General features: G+C 43.8%; 1 protein-coding gene across 1 annotated transcript in view; it reads left to right on the forward strand.

Moving 5' to 3' along the window:
• POLQ (DNA polymerase theta) overlaps positions 1–21102 on the forward strand; it is a 1553125-nt gene that overhangs the window by 339065 nt on the left and 1192958 nt on the right. Inside the window, exon 9 of the mRNA XM_069635828.1 lies at positions 454–600. Coding sequence (XP_069491929.1) covers positions 454–600 — 147 coding nt within the window. The remainder of the gene's footprint in view (positions 1–453; positions 601–21102) is intronic.

The raw sequence follows: 21102 nt of genomic DNA on the forward strand, positions 1-21102 counted from the left end.
ATGCATACCCTCTTCTCCACCCTGCGTGCAATCAGTTTTGCCTCACTGTGTGCCGCAACTACTCCACTTCTGAGCCAAAATTAATAACCAGATATAAAGTGCTACTAAGAGAAGATGGTACCCACATGCTCTTAATTGTCATCGAATTGCTCTAGTATTTTATACCAACAATGATGACTTTGTCGCTTAGATCGGGAAGGAATGAGGTAACAAGGTTGTCCAGATCCAACACACATTTCAAGATGCCTCTGTAATAATGTATACGAAAGTTAGAAAATCTAAAAGGGTCACTGATGTTAAACTATTGCCAAGATCACTGCAGTTTGTCCACTTTGTGTCAGCACTAATGCATGGGTCACCTTCTTGTGTATTTTCACAGTGGATTAGGTTTAATCTAATATTACACCTATATCAACACATTTTCTTGTTTTGTGTTTACCCTATGCTGTATAGAACCAAACAAAGCTCCTCATACTTTACCAGTAAGTCTGGACCGGGAAGGCATTGAGGATGTGATGGGCCAGCTGAAGCGTGCCCCCGCAGGTTTGGATTCTGTACTGGCCCGCACAGTGCCATGGGGTGTGGCATTTCATCATGCAGGTAGGTCCAAGTCTTCATTTACTAATATTCACTGCATCTATAAAAGCCTCCCAACTCCCAAAACAGCATTGCTAAGTGGTAGCTTCATCTTACTTGGTCATAGTACAATCGGTGAAATGCCCAGATATGTGACTCATTTTCTTTCCTTAAAACAATGCTGCTCCTTTAGTTGTTGTAAAGTTACGTCGGTTTCTGCCATGTTCCTGACTCGTATGATTCTTTCAAGCACTGCCAGATGTGTTCCTCAGTAGACAAAAGGATCTGAACTCACAGGTGCTATTAAATGGCTCTTGCACACGCAGATTAAATCCTATTGTTGAGCACATTGTAACCAGATTACTTAAAGGTGTCAAAGACCCCAAATTGGAGAAACTGCTTGACACTGGATAGGTGTATAAGCCTCTACATGTAAATGTTCCAGGTAAAACTCCCAGTGCCAATACTGTACACTGCCGCTTCAATATATAATCTTGCACCTTCTCTGGCTCTTGGGGAATACAACAGACACCTGCTTTTCGCCATTTTTTGGAATGAGTAAGGGTGCTTGTATTATGTACTGTTGTACTTGAAACAGTTTTAGTTGCCTGCATGCATCGTGCATTGGTCTAAATGGGAGAGGGGTGACGTGAAGAAAGAATACAAAGCACATCAGGAGACCTACAGAAATGTGTAAGCAGTTCCATTGAGTGTGCAGCAGCATCAAGTTTGTATATAGGTGATTTATATAATGCAGGAAAGCAACATCATTGCACAATAGAGAGGTACAGAGTGCGGGATAGTCTTGTCAGTCAGGGGAGTGTAGTGCTATAGAAACTGAGCTAGATAATGTAAGGACACCTCGCCATCTGGCTTTCCCCACAGTTGCCCGGTCCCAGCAGGAGTATGCTGAACTCCTGCAACAATCCAATCCCCACGTTTTACGATACAGTAGCCCTCACCCTTGATTCAGAGGTTTTACACCTGGGGCAGACCGTGTTCAACTTCTTAAGGATTGGTTGGATGATAGCCTGCAGGGTATAAATATCTCGTGGAGAGATGTCTAAGCAAAACAGTTGTTAAGGCAGTTTTTGTACCACACTCTGGGGGCATTACAACCACTAACATTAATGGGAGGCTAACACACCTGACAAGAAATGTAAACCAAACGTCTCTTATGTTATGTTATGTGCGTACTTATTACGCGCCGGTAGCCCGCGGGCATCAGGGCGCGAGAAACCGAGAAAATCAGAAAACACGGAACACCTCATTAAGATAAGTAGGAAACTTAAGGAAGCGGAGCTCTAGTGCTCATTGAAACAATGAGGTTTTAAGCGATTTCCTAAAGCTCTGATAATTAGCTTCAAGCCGTAATGCCATCGGCAGCTTGTTCCAGAGGTCTACTGCTTTCGCCGGGAAGGATTTGCCTTGCCAAAATACGGATTTAGCCCCAGGTCTGTTCAGCGTGCCCCTGTCGGCTGATCTTAGACATCTTCCAGGAGCATAGAAAGAGAAATGTTTTTTGAAATAGCTAGGGGCCTCTCCATATAGGCATCTGTGAACTATAGTCATAGCCTTGAACCTGACTCTTTCCTCCACTCTTAGCCAGTGTAATGCTCTTCTCCCTGTGGACACATGTTCTCTATTATTTATGTTTTTGACTATGCGAACTGCGTCATTTTGTATGACTTGGCACTTTTGAATCTCCCTTTTTGTAGCCCCTAGCAGGAGAGCGTTGCCATAGTCAAGTCGCGACAGGATGATGGCCCTAGCGATAGTTGCAGCATTGACTTCATTAATGAAGGGTCTTATTGCTCTCATAAGTCGTAGATAGTAGGTGTTGTTTTTCTGCAGGTATCTTACCTGTACCTCTGCGCCCACTGAGGCCTCTACCATCATCCCGAGAGTTTTAACATGTGGCAACACCGGGATGTTAGCGTCCTTGATGGTGAAGGACTTGTATTCATTCCCTAGTTTACATCTGGCCTGTCGCGTGCCGAAAATCAGCAGCTCTGTTTTGGTATTATTTAAACACATCCAGTGATGTTGCATCCAGTGGTCAATGATGTTATAAACCTCTGAGATTTTAGCACTATCAGTGGTGTAATCACCAGTGAGTTCAAAGATGAGCTGCGTATCATCAGCGTAATTAGTAAAGAAAACGCCGATGTGTTCCAGGAGTTCGCAGAGACTTCTCAGATATAGATTAAACAAGAGAGGTGACAGGCTAGCTCCCTGCGGTACTCCGTAATGGATGAGGGCGGCCTTGGAGAAATTATCACCCCAATGTATTCTAGCGCTCCGATCTTTGAGAAAGGATGACAGCCAAGCCAAAGCCTTGGGGGAACAACCAACAATGTTGGCCAGTGCCTCCTGAAGGAGCTGGTGATCCACCAAATCAAAGGCCGCGCTTAGATCGAGAAGCATGAGAACCCCTGTTTTGCCTTTATCTCTCAGGCCTAACATGTGCGACTGAAGGTCCAGCATAGCAGATTCAGTGCTATGGGCGGCCCTAAAACCTGATTGTTGATTGTGCAACAGCTTCAAGTCTTCCACATGTTTTTGCAGTTGGTTTGTGGCCACTTTATCTAGCACCTTCAAAATAAAGTTTGAGTTAGTGATGGGCCGTAAGTTCCCAGGATCTTTGGGGTCCAATCCTGCTTTTTTAACTAGTGGGGTAATAGTTACCTCCTTGATGTCCTTAGGAACCACCCCTTCACTGAAAGATGCATTTACAATCTTCGTTAAAATCGGTAGGAAGAGTTCTTTGTGCTCCAAAATAATTTTAGTAGGCAGAATATTCTCTGCACACGATGTCGGTTTCATCTTGGCTAGGACCTTACATAAATCCTCCTCTGATATGAGTAGGAACTTAAAACTCCCATTTGCTTCCGCATTAGTAGCTGCGGCTTGGATGACAGGTCTGTCATTATCGGTTCTAGCTGTAATAATATTGTTTCTAGCCTTTTGGATCTTATTAGCAAAAGCTTCTTGCACTTTATCACAGTCTTCTCTGGTAGGTGTATGTGGTGGTGTCAACACCCTGGGTTTTTCCATCCCCTTTAGTATGTCAAAGATTTTACTATTAGTGTCGGATGCTGCTTCAATTTCTTTATTGTAATAACTTTTTTTTGCCTCCTTAATCCCCTTCCTATAACAGTGATCGGCCCTTTTCCAATTTTCTTTATTAATTTGGTTGGGATTTTGCCTCCATATCCTTTCTTTAGTTCGTTTCTCCTGTTTAAGATTATTGAGCTCTCCGCTGTACCATGTACGATGGTTGTTGTTTTCCCTCACCAATTTCTGTTTCAGAGGGGCATATTCCTCCACCAGAGCTTGCATATGGGTATTATATTTCTTAAGCATGCTCTCGCAGTCTTCCTTTTCCAGAAAGGACTCAGCAACCTTCTGTAGGCGTGGTTTTAATATTTCGGGGCCTATATTTTTGAAATTTCTGCTCCAAACTTTAATGTGGGGATTTTTGATTCGTGTGGAAGGTGTGTTTAGTTCTATTTCCAGAGTGACTAGGTGATGATCCGACCATATACATGGTTCGGTAACCACGTTATGGCACTTCAGGTTATTAGTAAAAATCCAATCTAACTGATTCCCTTGGGGGGTGGTTGGTTCTTTATTTACTACCGGGAAGCCCAGATTCTTCATGGACTTCTCCAGCTGTATTGCTTCCTTATCTTCGATGTTCCCTCTCCATCTATTCATATCTCCTACCAGCAGTGTGGAGGTGTTGGTCGAGATAAGTTTAGCAGCTTGAGAGGTGACTTCGTTTTCAAAATCAGAGATTAGAGAAGGTGGTCTATAGAGGGTGATGATATTAAGACGTTCGGTGAAAAAGTAAATTTTAATTGGATTGCCTCACAGCCCGAGCATACAAAATCAGCCTTGTATAGCTTCAAAGTATCTCTGGCAATGATGGCAACTCCTCCGCCTATACCGTTTTCTCTGTTTTTATTATATATTATGTATATGTTACTTAAATTGGGTAACGTGGACAGAGTGACGAGGCATAGCTCTCAGGTAGGGTTAGTAGAATGACACAGAGATACAATTAGTCCACACACATCTCTAGAAATAAAACGCTGTACTGACATACTGAATTATTTTTACTTTAAGTCACACAAATCAGTCAGGTAAATGTAAATACTTAATTTGTAGTACACAGTATAAAAAGATACCAAGTATATTAGAAAAACAGTATGTGTCTAAAAAGGACTCTCCTAATGTAACTGTCTATATGCGCGCCCACTACCATAGGTAAGTACCAAGGTCACCACAAAGCCTAACCAACTGGTAAATCCCTTCTGCACAGTATCCCCCCCTTATATGTCGTAGGACGTAAACCAGGGGTCAAAACCTAATAAGGAAGGGGTAGGCAGGAAAGGGAACTAGACATTTTTAACCAGTGGGGAAAGGTACTCCTAATATCCCTAAACGCCTACAGCAATACTCAAGTTAAATTATGGTGCTTTAGGACATAATACTGAAATGAATACAAATGCACTCCTGATAATGCATCATAGCCATAGCCAGTAGGAAACAGTTTCAAACCACAACCAGTGGCCTCCAAGAATGAATGAGGAATTTTAGAAATAGTTTGTCCTACATTTTTTAGACAAATATTTACAGTGTCACCAAGATTAGCTGTAATGATAAAAATACATTCCCCATTGGAGAAATGTAGAGCAAGGCTTTACCAATGTGTTAAAAATCACAAGTTAAGTACTAAAATTATAATTCTTGGTTCAGAGCTCACTGAACCCTGGTGGATCCAGGACAAATGTCCAGGGGAAGGCAAGTACCCCCGAGTCCATTTTAGAAAGTTCCAGAGCAGGTTTCAAGTTCCATAGGAAAAAATGGGAGAAAATTGATATTGATATTTTATTTGTACCGCGCTCGTACACAAGTGTTTTCGAGCGTGGCAATGGTGAATAAAAACAACTATCTTACTAGGCCCAATGACATTGAGAATGCGCAAGTGCATGGGAGATGGAGAGGGGGAAAGTGCATGGATGGGGGAGAAATGGGAAGTGCGGAGCAAGGAAAAATGAAAAGATAGATAATAAATAATTCAGACAACAAACCATGGTTGTGCAGCCAGGAAGTGCTGGGGTTAGTGCAGCAGACAGGGTATGTCTGGTAAGTGTAGGAAGAGAAAAAGGAGGTGACTGAATGGGTACAGATTACAGACCCAAGTGGAAAGGGTGGCCTGGAGGCAATGCGGGAGGGTGGCATGGTGAGCAGGTACCTGAGCCCGGAAGACAGAGGGTAGGTCAGGTGCACGGTGCCGAGGGAGAACAAATCTGCAGGGGAGGGGATGGGCAAAGACAGAAGCAAAAGGGAAGGTCTTGAGGTGCTTCCGTAACCGGAGATGGTTCTACTCAAGTTTTAGAGTGGCAGGGAGGCTTTTCCAGAGGGAGGCCCCAGCCGAAGACTGAGATCTACCCCCAGCTTGTTTCTTTGAAAAGCAACTGATCCTGAGGGAGTTGGAGGCAGAGGAGCAAAGAGCTCGAGAGGGGAGGTATTTGCAGAGGGATAGCTGAAGGTATAGTGGACCCAGGCCCCAGAAAGCATGTGGACAATGCAGAGGGTTTTGAATGTAATCCTTGTGTGAGACCGTAAAACAATTCCTACCATGATCTAGCCCCCCCCCCCCCCCCCCCCTTGTGGGCGACCATGCACCGGTATTCGACAATCTTAGTCAATCTCCTAGATGTCCCCCCTGCTTTCGTATCTCAGGGCCTATGTGCGCTGTTATTTCTAATTTACTCCTAACAACATACAGCTATCTTACTCCTATGCTATGCAATAACATAAGACACAAAGAAAACACATAAATCGATTCAATTGTAACAGTAGAATACATGTATTCATACATAACAAGGCATGATGCAAGCAATAATATAATGCAAATATCGAATTTGCACCTTTTATGCTTCTGGTGCAAATCTACCATGCAGTGAATAATTATAAGCCTTACAGGCTTCTAATGCAAGCCTGTGATTAGCTGGATGTATAATGTCTAATGCAATATACATATGGCAAGTGCCAGCATTCAGCATTCCTCTCCAATCCTCACCATACTTCACTCTCTCTTTCAGACAATCTCTGTCTGATTTCCCCTTTCCCAAACCCAAAGCTTTTTGTGAGTGTCTGTTCTAATCAATCAGGCCATGAACCATACTTCCCATTTGAGCTTTGTTCATCTCTTCCCTCTCCAGCTCTCTTTGCCAAGTCTCTCCTCTCCCGCTACTCTGCCAAGCCTCTGCCAAGCTGGTCTGCCAAGGCTGCATCAATGCCAACCAAACACCCCTCGATCTCTCAATCTCAAAGGGAGAAGCTCCATCCAAAAACGCCATCTAGCTCCATCTAGAGCCAGCATCTCTCGATCTCATGCCAGCCAGACGTCAGTCTCTCATCGAACTCGAACTCCATCTACATCTAAACTCCATCTCCTCACCTCTGCTTATACTGTGCAATGACGTATACAAATCCCTATGGTTACTTTAAGCTTTCTCTAAGCTAAGAATGTCCCTTTGTCTCTGTCAGCATTTCTAAATATGAACAATGCCTGAAAGTCTGTTTGCATGCTCTTTCACTCCATGTTCTGGTCAAACACTGCGTGGTCTGTCAGTGTGACATTTCAAAGCATATCTCTATCATGGCCGCTTTCTGTCTGCCTGCAAGACACCATTTTACAATATATTCCTCCATTCACTGTCATTCACTATCCCTCCCTCCCTCTCTCTCTCTCACAGAGCAAACCATCTCCCTGCTCCATTGTGCTGCCTCCCACCTTTTCTCTCTGCGCGGCACACAAGCCATGCTGATAAGCCAGGCCCCCTCTACTCGGACAAGGTTCATCTGTGCCTGCCAAGAAACTGTTTACATTCCTTTCTTTCACACTAATTCATAACAATTTTGCACAGAACCAAATGGCGCTTCTGTGTCTCCTTCCAGAAATGGCTTTAGGAGCCAGCTACATGCTTTCTAGCGTTTACTCTTTCTCTCGCAAATCCAAGCGCTACATAATGCTCAAAGCATATTCTAAGTGCAATGCATACATGCATACAAAATACATTCTACATGTGTCTTGTGTCTCTACATGGCTCTAGATGGCTCTGCGAATATACCATCCTCATTCATTCTCTATAGTGCCTAGCACGTTTCTCTTAGCCTAGGCGCTACTTAAATGCCATAATACATAATTCTAAAAGCATCTCTTTCGACATATATGGCAATAACATAACTAAGCAAACCCTTCATATAACGGGGCCTATTTCTCTCTTCAAATGCATGGTAATAATCTGAATAGTATAATGTTACTATTTCATGTTATCCTAATCAGTACTAATCAGATGATGGATAACTAAATAGGATGAATGGATAACTGGATTCCTAAAGGGGTAATAATGGATAATGGTTCTGTAACAAAGTGTAATGATTCTCTAATGATAACAAATCAGGCCTTTGCATTCTATCAGGTTCTACACTTGCATCCACTGGGAGCCAATGGAGAGATTTCCGGGCTGGAGAAATACGATCCCAGGGCTTACATTAGGGTAGTCGGGTAGAGGGTAGATTGAGGTTGTGGATGGGATAGGGGAGTGGGGTAGGCACTCTATGCTGTTTCCTTCTGAGGTGTTGTCATCTCCGCTCATGCATACTCATACGCTTTGACACTTGATTTACTGGATTGCCCTCCACTGATGCCTGTAGTCTCCTTATGGAAAGCACCTAATACAACATTGCCTCATGTCATACATTTCCCCTTGGTGCTGCTTCATGCACTTAAACAGTTTTGCATGCTTTGCTCAACAGTCCAACAACTTGAATGCACTTAGCTTCAAGCTTGTAGTTTGTGCGGCTCTCCCCCACGACCTGGTGGCCCAAAGGTTGTGAGTCTGCGTTGATACGGAGCTCCGCTACAAAGAAAGGACACTGAGTTTTGCGCAGCGGAAACAAAATCAAAACATGAGCAGGGTTTTGCCAGTAATTGCTTCTCGTGTCTCAAGACCATGCTGCTGTTCTGTTTTGCAGCAGCGTTGATTCCCGTTCCATGTGGGCTATTAGACTTCCAGAATCTGCTGTTGGCGACCTCCAGCAAACAGCTGGTGGCTGAGGGATGTTCCGGTCACCATGTGCGGATCAATATGGCAATGCGTTTGGTATTGTCACTCCGAAAGCTGCGCTCTTCTCACAATGCTAAGAATGCACTATCTACTCCTGCTGCTAATGTAAGAATAACGAGGTGACTTATCTGGTGTGGAGAGCGGGGCCTGCAGTATATGCGCAGGTGGGGGAATAGCCCTGCTGTAAATAGCCTGCAGGAGTTCCCGGGTTCCCCGTCTGCTTCTTCTGATGCTCATTAGCACAAGCAGGGGCTGTCGGGCGTGGCGCGCGCATACGCGTAGCGTACACGGCACATCCTCTAAATGGTCTTTGTGACAAGACTGTTGGGACAGTGTCTATAGGGGTGAACGGTACCGGTTGGAATTGTAGGTGGTGACCCTAAGTGCTGAAGAAGTGTGTACAGCATTGTTATAGGCGTACTCGGATAACCAAATCGTGTCTACCCAGGTGGATTCATTATCGTACGTCATACAACGTAGTTACTGCTCTAGGGTTTGGTTGATTCTTTGTTTGCCCGTCTGTTTCTGGGTGGCAACTGGTGGACAACCTCATTTTTATGCCTACTGCATTACAAAATGCTTGCCAGAAGCATGACGTAAATTGTGAACCCCGGTCTGCCACGATATGTTGGGGAATGCCGTGAAGGCGCACAATGTTTCGGAGGGAGACATCCACCACTTCCTTGGCTGTTGGAACCCCTTTACATGGTACGAAGTGGGCTAATTTAGTCAATGAGGCTACTACCACTTAAATGGTAGTGAAACCGTGATTTATGGGTAGGTCCACAATTAAATCTAAGGATATGGTATGCCAGGTGTCAGGTCCAATCTCGAATCTTCCTGCAGGAATGATGCTGGCCCACCAGACCCCCCAAGTATGCCTGCCCAATAGTCTCTAAGAAGATAAAACTACCAAGCTGGCAAACCCAAGGGGAAAGGGGAATTGGAGAACAAAACAAAGACAGATCTTCACTGGATAACACTGATGTCTGATGCTCTCTGGTACTGGATTATTCTCTCTTCAGTGTCTGTGAAATCTAAGGGAAAAAACAATAGCATATATATATATATATATATATATATATATATATATATATATATATATATATATATATATATGATCAATAATTCTGTCTCTCTCTCTTATTTACTTTCTTTTTGAAAATACCTGTTGCCTATGCTTGTGTGCTGATTTGCATTCTTTTCTGATGATGTTGAAACAATTCTGTATTTCTTGGAAACTCATTTATGTGTGAACTTTCTTGGATTTCCTAAACTTCAGACAATCTTCTTTTCAATAGTATCAATAGAATGTCATTGCTGCCAAACTCTCTCTCTCTCAAATGTTTTCTCTGATAACAGTCTTTATCATTTAGAATTGCGCATAAATAAATGTTGTTTAATCCTTCAGAAGATACCGCGCATTCCTCCGACGTATCTGCAATATTAAACGAACCGCGCATCCATCCGAAGCCAAACGAACCGCGCATCCATCCGACGCACAATTCCTTAAAATAAATGAACGAACTGCGCACTTGCCGATGCTTTGTTTCCTTGACTAAGAGCTCACAGGAACCGACGCTAATTTCTTGAAGTACGAGCTGCTCCGAGCACTATTTCCCGGAGTTTGAGATGACGCGTACACGTAGTACGTAAAAAAACGTAAGGTTCTTTTCTCTAACCTTAATATTAACGACGAAAGCGAGGCAAAAGATACGCTTGCGCTCGCGACTAAAATATATGGAGTTGGATAAAAATATAACTCAACTCAAACTCTATATATATATATATATATATATATATATATATAATAGTTCTAGAACAAACCGCGCGTTAGTTAGTAATTAGATTAGCATCGCGCGTAGATCAAAACTAACAAAAAACTCGCAATTGGAGAATATAACAGCAGATTGTAACGAATAACTTCTAAATAAATAGTTCTTTCTTGTCTATGAACATTGTTTTTTTCTTTTAAAAAAGACAGCGAATTTCACTCTTTGTAATATCTCTTCAATATTTGAATAACTTAGCTTGCTTCTTCTGTAACTTCTGGTCTTCTAAGAATCCTTGAATATAAGTCTTTCTTTTCTGAAGTCTGGAACTGATAATTCTTCTTAACATAAGTAAATTATAGATTTTTCTTAAATCTACTCTCAGAGCTAAAGAGACTGCAACCTGCCACAAAGGCAACTAAAATGAAAGGCAGTTTAGAACTCTGTTCAAAATTCCAAACTACCTCATCAATGTTTTCCTCCAATCACTGTTGCTGTACTAACCCTCCATCTTGCCTTGGGGAAAGAAGTGATTCCTGAAATCTTATTAAGGACGTTTTTGTACAATTCTTTAAATTAATAATAAAAAATAACTGGAACATCACACTTCTAAATAGAATTACGGCCAAAGGTTTTATTGTTAAATGATGATTTCTAAATCAAGTATGTAAGTAATTGAGGTCTATGAGATTGGTATGATAACAGTGTCTTTTAAGATTGTGCACCTTTGAAACTCTAGAAATATACCATGGAATCCTGACACCAGGGAACGGGTGGTGTGGGCAGGGGTTGTAGCTTCCCTGCTGTCTTTGATGGTCTGACTCGTTTCTCAAGCAGTTTTCACATGCGTGTATGTACCATTTGATATTTTGCTTCTTTTGAGGCCACCAGAAGTGACGAGCCACCAACTCACTAGTTTTCACCACTCCGAGATGACCTACGAATGGTGAGTCATAACACCACTTGATGGCTTTTTGACGAATTGCTGGTGTAGGAAGATATAGTGCTGTCCCATAGAAGGGTAGTCCATCCTTAACGGTGCGCAACTTCTTAGGCTCACTCAGCTGGGCCAGCTCCTGAGCTGACATGGCCCTCCTAATGTTGTCGAAAATATCTATCACGACACTGCCTATGATGCTTGTGGGTGGTACTATTGGTTTTGGTTCCTCCGTGACTGACTTGGGTTCTGGGTAGCGCGACAGGGTGTCAGCTTTCCTGTTCTCAGCACCTGGACGATAGGTTACTATGAAATCAAAGTCGTCGAAATACATAGCCCACCTTAATTGTTTTGGACTTAAGGCTTTGGCCGATTTCAAGAACTGCAGGTTTCGATGGTCTGTCAATATGGTGATGGTATGCCAGGCTCCCATTAAATAATGGCGCCATTCAACAAATGCCACTTTGATGGCCAATAATTCCCGATCGGCTATCGCATAATTCCGTTCTGCGGGTAGCAAAGTTTGAGAGTAGTATGCTAACGGATGCAGCTGTCCAGACCCATCCTACTTTGATAGACTAGCCCCCAAGGCATAGCCGGAAGCGTCGGTTTCTACAACGTAAGGGCGAGTTGGATCTGGATGTAGTAAAACGGGGGCTGTGACAAAGGCTGTTTTCAAGGCTTGAAATCCTGTTTCTGCTGCAGCATCCCAATGGAACACTACTCCCTTTCTGAGTAGTCCAGAAATCGATTGTACTTTCTTGTCAAAGCTCTCTATGAAGCGCCAGTAGAAGTTGGAAAAACCCAACACGGTTTGCATGTCTTTCACAGGCGGCGGCCATTCTGTAATTTCTTGCAAATTTCTTTTGTCCATGGTCACGCCCTCTGGCGACAGGATAAATCCCAAGAACTCCACCGTGGTTTGATGGAACTCACACTTCTCTAGCTTTGCATACAACTGGTGTTCCCTTAGGCGTTGCAGGATCACTTTGACATGTTCTTGGTGTTGCTCCAGGTTTCGAGAGTAGATCAATATGTCTATGTAGACTACTGCAATAATGCCCAGATAGCCCCGAAGGACTTTGTCCAAGAAGTGCTGGAAGGTGGCGGGTGCGTTAGAGTCCGAATGGCATTACCTGATACTCGGTCTGAATTTTGTCCTGAAGGTGGTATTCTTATCGTCTCCTTCATGCACCTGCACCAGATGGTAAGCACCTGGCAGATCGAGCTTCGTATAGATCTTAGCGTTGCGTACTTGGTCCAATGAGGTATGGATTAAGGGCAGAGAATACCGATTCTTCAGTTATGCGGTTTATCGCTGTGCAATCTATACAGAGTCCTCGGTCTTCTTTGGGACAAAGAATAAAGGCGACGAAACTGGCGAGGTGGAGTGGCGTATAAACCCATTGGCTAAATTAGTCTCGATATATTCTTTGAGGTACTCGTTTTCAGGCTCTGTTAGTGCGTAAATCTGACTGCACGGTAAAACCGCGCCGGGTTCTAAGTCTATCCGGCAATTGAACGTCTGGTGGGGCGGCAAAGTTTCAGCGGCGACTTTACTGAAGACATCCCTAAAGTACTGATAAGCCTCCGGCAGGACCGTATTAGTGCTCCCGATTGTGTGTCCGTTCTCGGACTTCGACTGGGTCTCATGGCTCTTGTCCGCACGATGGCAATACTTGGAACAATGATCAGAAGAAAAACACAACGAACTTGGGTCCAGTCCACCACCAGATTGTGAAGCCCGAACTAGGGCAGCCCTAAAATAATCCCAAACTGGGGTTCTGCAATGACATCGAATCAGATTTCTTCGTGGGGCTGTGGAGTACATTCCAAATGTACAAACACGGTTGGCTTTCTGATCTGTGCTGAGATCAACATTGACCTGTCCACAGACTTGCCTTCTTCCTCACAATCCTTATCCACTAGGGGCAGTCCCAACCTGGATGCTAGCTCAAGATGAGTAGGGCAGTATACAGAGGATACACAAGAGGGCCAAAAACACAGTGGAGCAAACAAACACTGACCAGAGCTTGGTATCAAAAGTATATAATTATTTATTTAACACACACTTAAGGAAATACACTGGCACTATAAATCAAAGGAAGTTCAAACACAATCAGAAAAGTATACACACCTCCCTTAAGAATTATTAGACAAGTCTAAGTCAAAACACCACTATTTGTAAAAACAGATGCGAGCGCGTAACTTAGATGGCACTCCAATAATTAAGTAAAAGGTAGAGAAAAAGGCAGGTCATGAAAATAGAACAGTTCCCACACTTTTCTAAGACCAAAACAAGTTAGTGAAGGCAGAGTCTACTGTAGAGCCAAAGTTCATAGGCCAGGCCCACTTTAAATGGAGCAAGGTGAAATGTGCCCAAGATCACACAGTTGAGAAATGCATTCAAGTCTTTGTAAAAATGTTCAAAAGAGGTTGGGTTGATTCAGAAGGTAAAGTTAGGTCTGGGGGCCAACCCGGTTGGAAAGCCAAGGATTGAAGGGTTACCTTTAGCAAACCGTAGAAGGGGAGGCCAGGTGGAACACAGTACCTTTTAAAGTTGAGGAAGCGCCAGCAGTGGCAGTTGTTCCTGGCAGCAGGTGCAGTTTGTGGTTTCGACCGGGGGAATAGAAGATCTTGTCGAGGAGGAAACTTGGATTTGTTGCGCTTCCCAGGGAAGAGACCAGCCGCAGAGTTTGTCGGTTAAAAGGCGCTTTCCTTTTATTCGCGGTCGCAGTGGTGAAGCTTGGCTATACAGCCGCCGGGGTGCTTGGCACGGGCGATTCGACCAAGAGACGTCCTGGAAGGCGAATGGCGAACTGATTGATCCCACCAGCTCAGAGGAAGAAGACTCTTTCAGCAGAAGATCTTCTATTGTCGTCGGGAAAGTGGTGAGGTCGTTGCAGCAGGGCTCCACCGGTGGTGTCGTCGTTGCAGATGGCTCAGTTTCTCCCCTCTTTGGATTTCTTAGGTCCTGTGGCGACTTCTCAAGTTCCAGTCCCAAAAGCCCTGCTTTTATGCAGAAAAAACCCCATTCAACAGCCTAGCTGTCACTCATACATGCTAAGTGGTGGGCCGGAGGCTCACCACTGGGCCAATCAGAACAGAGTGCGACTTGAGTTGCTAAGGCAACGCAGTCCAGGGTGCCAATTCCCCCACCCATACATCCTGTGGAACCCAGACAGAGTGGCACCAGTTGGAGGGCTTCTGTGGAGAAGCCCGCCAAAAAGTGGAACAAAGGACCTGACCTTGGTTGGAGTTACAGAGACGGACACGAACGCCATTTTGGAAAAGAGTTCTGCGAAAAGACCCAACCTGTGATTTTATATTAAATAAATAAACCGGCGGTATCTTTCAAATTGCACCAAAAAGTGGTGTGTTTTAAAATCAATGAGAAAATCCCATAGGAAATATTCCGGTGGAATATTTTGCGTGGTAACCACTGCCACCAGCCAGAAACTCGACAAAAGGGGACTGGACAGTGCCCCCTTGGAAACAGACCCAGGGGCAATCGAATTAACCCCTTCCAGTACTTCCACAATATGATGGTTTGTACTGGTTCTGTTCACAATTTTGGACTAGTAAAGTCAGTGGTGACTTTACATGCCCTGGGAGACAGTAGTCAGTCCCAGGGAATGGAGTCTGTTTGGGGGTCACTATGACACCCCTGTGTTACTGCACTGAAGGTGGTGTGTAACACATACACTAAAACAGATGATACCCTATGCAGTAAAGAGACCCCAAAGCCCATAAGCACACAAAGTCAATGACATACCTCAAATCATGCCTAAGAGTGGGAGGAAAAGAGTCTCACTCATAGCAGGAGAAAAAAACAAACCCCAAAAATCCAGAACAGCTGCTGGGGGATTCACTAGGTTTGGGAAATTAGCCTTATAAGAGAATTCTCCCTAACACACTGCACATGCGGGCTGGGGCCAAAAAGTCAGAAGACTAACCATTTTGGTTGGTCAGTAGGACTGGCACTTGGCCAGAGCCACCCCAACAGGAAGTTAAGAGGAAATGGCCCAAAATGTCGCCCTCACAATTGTGATGGCCGAAATCCCTGACTATTTTTTAAACAGCCCTTTTACACCTCATATATATGTGGGGGGGGGGGGGGTTATGGGATGTTATTGTAATATGGGGGGGGGCACTGGGTGGTGACTCCCCCCGCATATCTATGTGGTGTAAAGGGGGTTTAATTAAAAAAAAAAGTCTGCATTTTCGGCCGTCGCAATTGTGTGGTCGTAGTGATCACATAGATCCAGTTAAGACTAATATGGACCCTGAACAAAGGTAGCACAAACACAAAATGGCTGTGACCATGATAAAAAAAAAAAGAAAAACACATTGGTACCTCATTGGTGACCGAAAAGGTGCATTGGGCTTCCAATGCAGTAAAATGGCTTGCACTACTAATGAAGCAAAAACGAACGCATAGCTGCTACCACCCTCCTCCCTAAAGCATGAGTAACATGATAGAATCCCCCTTGGGCAAAAACGGTGTAAAGGGCCATAATTCACAAACCTTTCCTTTATTGAAGTCCTATTCTTAAATGCCCATACGTTCCACCCCCTGCCCCCTTAATCTAACAAAACAAAAGGTTCCCAGGCTTCCTTCCATGACCGTGTTCAACCAAACTCCCCACTGCAGTTTCCTTTCCTGGCAGCAACACTGCTCTATCTTCACTCCCCTTAATCTGTTTTCTGTGCTGCCTTCTATTCCAAGACGCCATCCTCTCTCCCAACCTTACACCTTCTGTATCTGTCTTGTAATTGGTCCTTGCAATCTAGGCATAGCTCCTCTCCATCTGTTCTGGCATACTTCTTTGGGTGTTGCTAGAAAACTGTTTTTGGTTGACCCCTACCCCCTGAGCCTCTGGCTCGAGCAATAAAGTACTCTATGCACAGTCTTTCTTTGAGTTGCGTAGCCGAGTAATGGTGGACTTTGGATCCGCTCACCATCCTCTCAATCCTTGCTATTAAGTTTACCATTTGTGGTGGCGTGTCTTCTTATGCATCCGCTATCTACAGTACCCTTCAGTGCTCTCTGAACATCGGGAAACCGTCTTCAGGAGTCCAGGCCAAGGAAAACTTCTTCTGCATCCACTTGGTCTGGCTTTCTGCTTTACCCATGGATTTGCATATGCCAGCCTGCGAGACCGCCCACCCTAGTCTGGTAACTGTCATGATGACAACCTCTGGCCATTATTTTGACGTTGACCCCTCCATTGTTTCCGGTTCCACCTTCTCTAATTCCCTGTTAGCTTTCCAGATGGGTATGCCTTCAACTCTACCAGCGGGGTCCTATACTCCATTATGGTGCCCTGACACCCGGGCTAGAGGGAACACTTAACGATATACCATATACCACCTCCAGGGGTTGCATCATAGAGCTAGTGGCTGTCGCTGGTCCCAGAGATCCCCATTCCTCCCTAATGGATGACCTATTGGTACCCTTCATTATACCACTATATGTTGTGACAAGTTTAGTAATGAGGTTGGGAATATGTTGTAGACTCCGCCTCCAAAGGTCATCATCCAATTCTTTCCTCTTCATTAGTTTGTAAGGAAGTGTTGGTTCCAAAGATCAACAAACCCAAATTTAGACATAGCCATGTCATCCGTTCTTCGATTTGGACCTTGATTTCCTGGATTTCTGGATTATTAGATTGCTCCTAGATAACCCTTTGGATTTGGTGACACTTGAATTTGGACACTTTGATTACTGGTAACTTTGGACTCTGGTTTCTGAAACTTTTCTTGGATTTTTTTCTTTGGTATTGACGTGTTGGACCGCTAAGCCCCTTTCCCTTGTGCTTAGCCATGCCGTAGTGCTGCCCGGGATTAGCATCCTCTTTCTAGATGGCCCCTATTCCGACCGGGATAAGGCCTCTTCCACCCCATACCTTTCTTTCCCCTTAGGCCTTCCTTCTACTCCTCGGTTTACCGCCCCTCCACTTTGGCACAGGTAACTGTCCTTCACCAAAACTTTTGCCCTATTGGTTGGCCTAGGAGTCCGACTCCCATTTTTCTGGCTGATCCATAGGGAAGAATACCCCTTAGTTCACCTGGGACACTGATCACGACAATTCAAAAAGGAACCATCGTATTTAAAGGTTTACTGGTCCTCATTCAGTTTTGAACGATTGCTACCAAATGAGGGATCTAGTTCAGGGACATGCTCCTGTGGATTGCAGTCACTTCTGCCAAAGCCCATAACATTTGTATTCAGGAGTTGCAAATCTTATGTGCTGAAGAACATTTATGTCGCAAATAAGCACCTGGATCACATTTGGTGTGAAAGACTGGCATGGTGAACTGGCTAAATGAGGCCTTTTAACCAACCGCAAAGTCCTCTATAACCCTCATTGTGAGAAGAAAGCTGTCTAAGAAATCCTCCAATCACGAAGAAAGCCAAATCATGGCAGATGGTTTAAAAGGATACAACTGTGAAATGCTAGCCACATTCCGAAACAGTCTGAGCCCTTCACATCAGCGGTGGCACAGTTGATTTGATGCTCACCAACGAGCCCATCATACTAGAGATGGTTGCCACAATTGAAAATGCACCCTGATGAAGAGCTCATTGACTGACATAGTCAAAGAGGAAGCCACCATTAACAAGGGATCTGGTGTAAGTCCGAAGCTGTGGCATCATCGAAAATTTGTATGAAGGCAGACATGGTTGCTTATAGTTTTCATTGGTGTCTGCAGTGTATTAAGTACTTGGGCGCCTGGCTCTTATTTGATATAGGCCAATTTATGGATGAGAACATGAAGTTGTGGTTGAGAACCTGAGGTCAGACCTGGAAAGATAGAAAGCCCTTCACTTTTATAATAATGGGGTAAGTCAACAACTTGAAGATGATCGGCCAGAATCAATTATATCCCCGAGTATGATTCCCTTATTTCCTGGGAAAGGTGTTGGTGGGGTGGGGTGGTGTGGAGGGGAGGGTGGGGGGGGGTATAGATGGGCTCATACAGAGTGTCCTCTGGGACAATAAGCCACCTTGCATTACGTTCTGGAAACTTCAACTGCCAGGATATAACAGGGGTTTTGAGTGTGCCTGATTTTGCTGCTTATCACCTAGTGTTTGCTGCTAGACACATTGATACTTTCTTAAAGGAGACTCCGGATGGGTGGTGTGAAGAGCCAGGAATTAGTCTCTGACACAAGGGGTTCATAGTTTTGGTCAACGACTTTCATTAAAATAAACAGCGGTTGCAAAATGACCCCGTCCCTGCTCTAGTGGTGTTTCCCTAACTAAAACCAAATCGAAGGGGCGGTCAATTGTCCATGTCCAAAGCGAAACATCCTGTTTCCAAAGTGCTATTCTGACTCTCATATTCTAACAAAACAATTCAAAAGTTAAAAGGGAAAATGTCTTTGACCTCTTGTAATGTATAAATGTCCAAAAAGGAAATGTGCAACTCAAACACAAAAGTTCCAGAAGGATATAGTTGCTTGTTCCAGAGAGTGGTTCTCTACCCCAGGACTTCTCTTCCCTCTGTTGTATATTCAAAGTTATTAGTTCCTTGAGTTTCTCTTGTTCTACAGTACAACTGACAAACAAAACAACTTGACTCTTTGTCTTTATCTTGTTGGGATCCCTGGGGTACTTCCTTGTCAGTTTTTCATTCCTCTGTTCCTTGTTCCACAATACAAATACACAAAACATCTTTGCTTTGAGTTTGTATTTTGGTATGATATCTGGGATACTGCTTTGGCAGGTTTTCACTCCTCTTTTCTTTGGTTTCACACAGACTTTTGTTAATCCTGATATATCCTTCTCAGGGCCCCGTTAGGTGCTGTATTTCTCTGTGAGGAGCCAGAAATGAGAGGCGGACACAGTGATAATATTCTCAACATCACCCATTTTATTAACAGAAAGGGGTGTGAATAAATGGCTAACTTTCCCTATCCTAAAGCGAAAGTCCCTTCCTATGAAACTAAAGCAGACTGACCTTGTGTCCAAACTACATCTGACCCTCACACCAACATAAACAATCAAAAGGTGCAAGGTAACTGTTTCCATTTCCAATTCAACAAAAATGTGCAAAAACGTATAACTCCAACAAAATAATCCTTGTGTCCAAGGGTTGGCTCCCTTCCCCTGAGTTGCTTCAGGAACATTTTTCTAAATGTTCCGTTTCAACAAAAGTCTATTAAAGGCAATGAAAATGTCTTTCACTTACTACTTTCCTCAGGATGGCAAAACCAAATGTCTCTTACACAACCCTGGTTGGAATACGACAAAGAGGAAGTCTCCTAGTTTTTTTAGAATAGCAAAACGGAATTTATTTTCCAATATTGGCTGAAGTATGGCAAAAGGCAACTCTTTTCTAATTCCCTGGTTGACAAAATGTTCAATCTAATTAAGAACTTGATATGACAAAGTTTCTCTTTAACGCACCAGTTAAAAATGTGTTTCCTGGTAAACTCTCCTGCCAGGAAACGCTCAACTGATTCTCTTGATATCCTGGTTTACCCCCCTGCTTGAATATATCCCTTTTGACTCATGCAGATCCCCTGGTGTACTCTCCTGCCAGGAATCTCTTCCAAAAAAGGTTCACTATCTGATGCTCTTATCAGGTCTCTCTGTAAAATTCACATTCCTCTTAGATATAACACAGATGCACTTCTTAAATAATACAACTTTGATGACTTCAGGTATTACTTGTTCCAAGTTCCCCCATACTGACATCCCACATGGGAGTGTTGGTTCAAGCTCCGTCGGTCAACATTTCTTTCAATATCTCTTGGCAATGCTTGTTCCAGGTTTCCCCAATATTGACATCTCATTTAGGTGATGTGTACCATTTTCGCCTTTGCTTTTCAGTTCTACTTGGTTGGTATTCCAAAATGCTTCCCAATTCTTCATTAATGTGTTGGCACATCCCGGGAGGCCCTACTCTTTTAGGTCGAATAACCGGTGTAACAAGCAGATGTGGCAAGGAGTTTTCATTGGGCAGGCTTCGCCCTTTTGGCACTCTTTCGTTTCCCGCAGCAGCTTTTTATTCGCTGATGGAATTATTGCTGCTCTACAGGACCGCCTCTTCTCTGTTCCCGCTGTGCACAGTTTTCCTTCCGTGGTCCCTCCAGAGCACCTACTACTACTACTACACCTGAGTTCCTCTCCTTCGGTCCTAAACGCCTCCAAACTTTACTTTACTGGCAAAGATTTTCTGCTCTGCCCATGGCTCACCTCCGCGAGTCTGCCTCTGTGTTCGCTTACCGCACCGCGCTCTCTGCAGCTTCTCTGCTCTGTCCTTCACTGATCCGATACTTGTAGGTGATTTCCACATTTAAATGTCCCGCTGATTTTGATCCTGACAACTAGACTGCATGTTCTTGGCGTCACATTTTCTCCACATTGACGCCTTGCTCTTCTTCCTCATCTCAGTACTGTAGGCTTTCTAGGACTGGAGTCCAAGTTCATTTTAGATGGTTTTAAGTTACATTGTTGCACAGTTTTATTTAAACAACATGAAACATTAGATGTTAAAGTTGTTTTAGACTTATGCACATCTGAAGAATGAATAGTGTTTTGTTTGGAATACTTAAGATAAGTAGGTTTCAGGTCTTTATCATAAAATGGCTCTGAATAATGAAACTGTGCCATCAAAAAGTCTGGCATCAACGGATCCTCATCGCAAGAAAGGGATG

The sequence above is a fragment of the Ambystoma mexicanum genome, chromosome 7p (assembly GCF_040938575.1).
Source record: "Ambystoma mexicanum isolate Mex_15411 chromosome 7p, UKY_AmexF1_1, whole genome shotgun sequence".
NCBI classification, from domain to species: Eukaryota; Metazoa; Chordata; class Amphibia; order Caudata; family Ambystomatidae; genus Ambystoma; species Ambystoma mexicanum.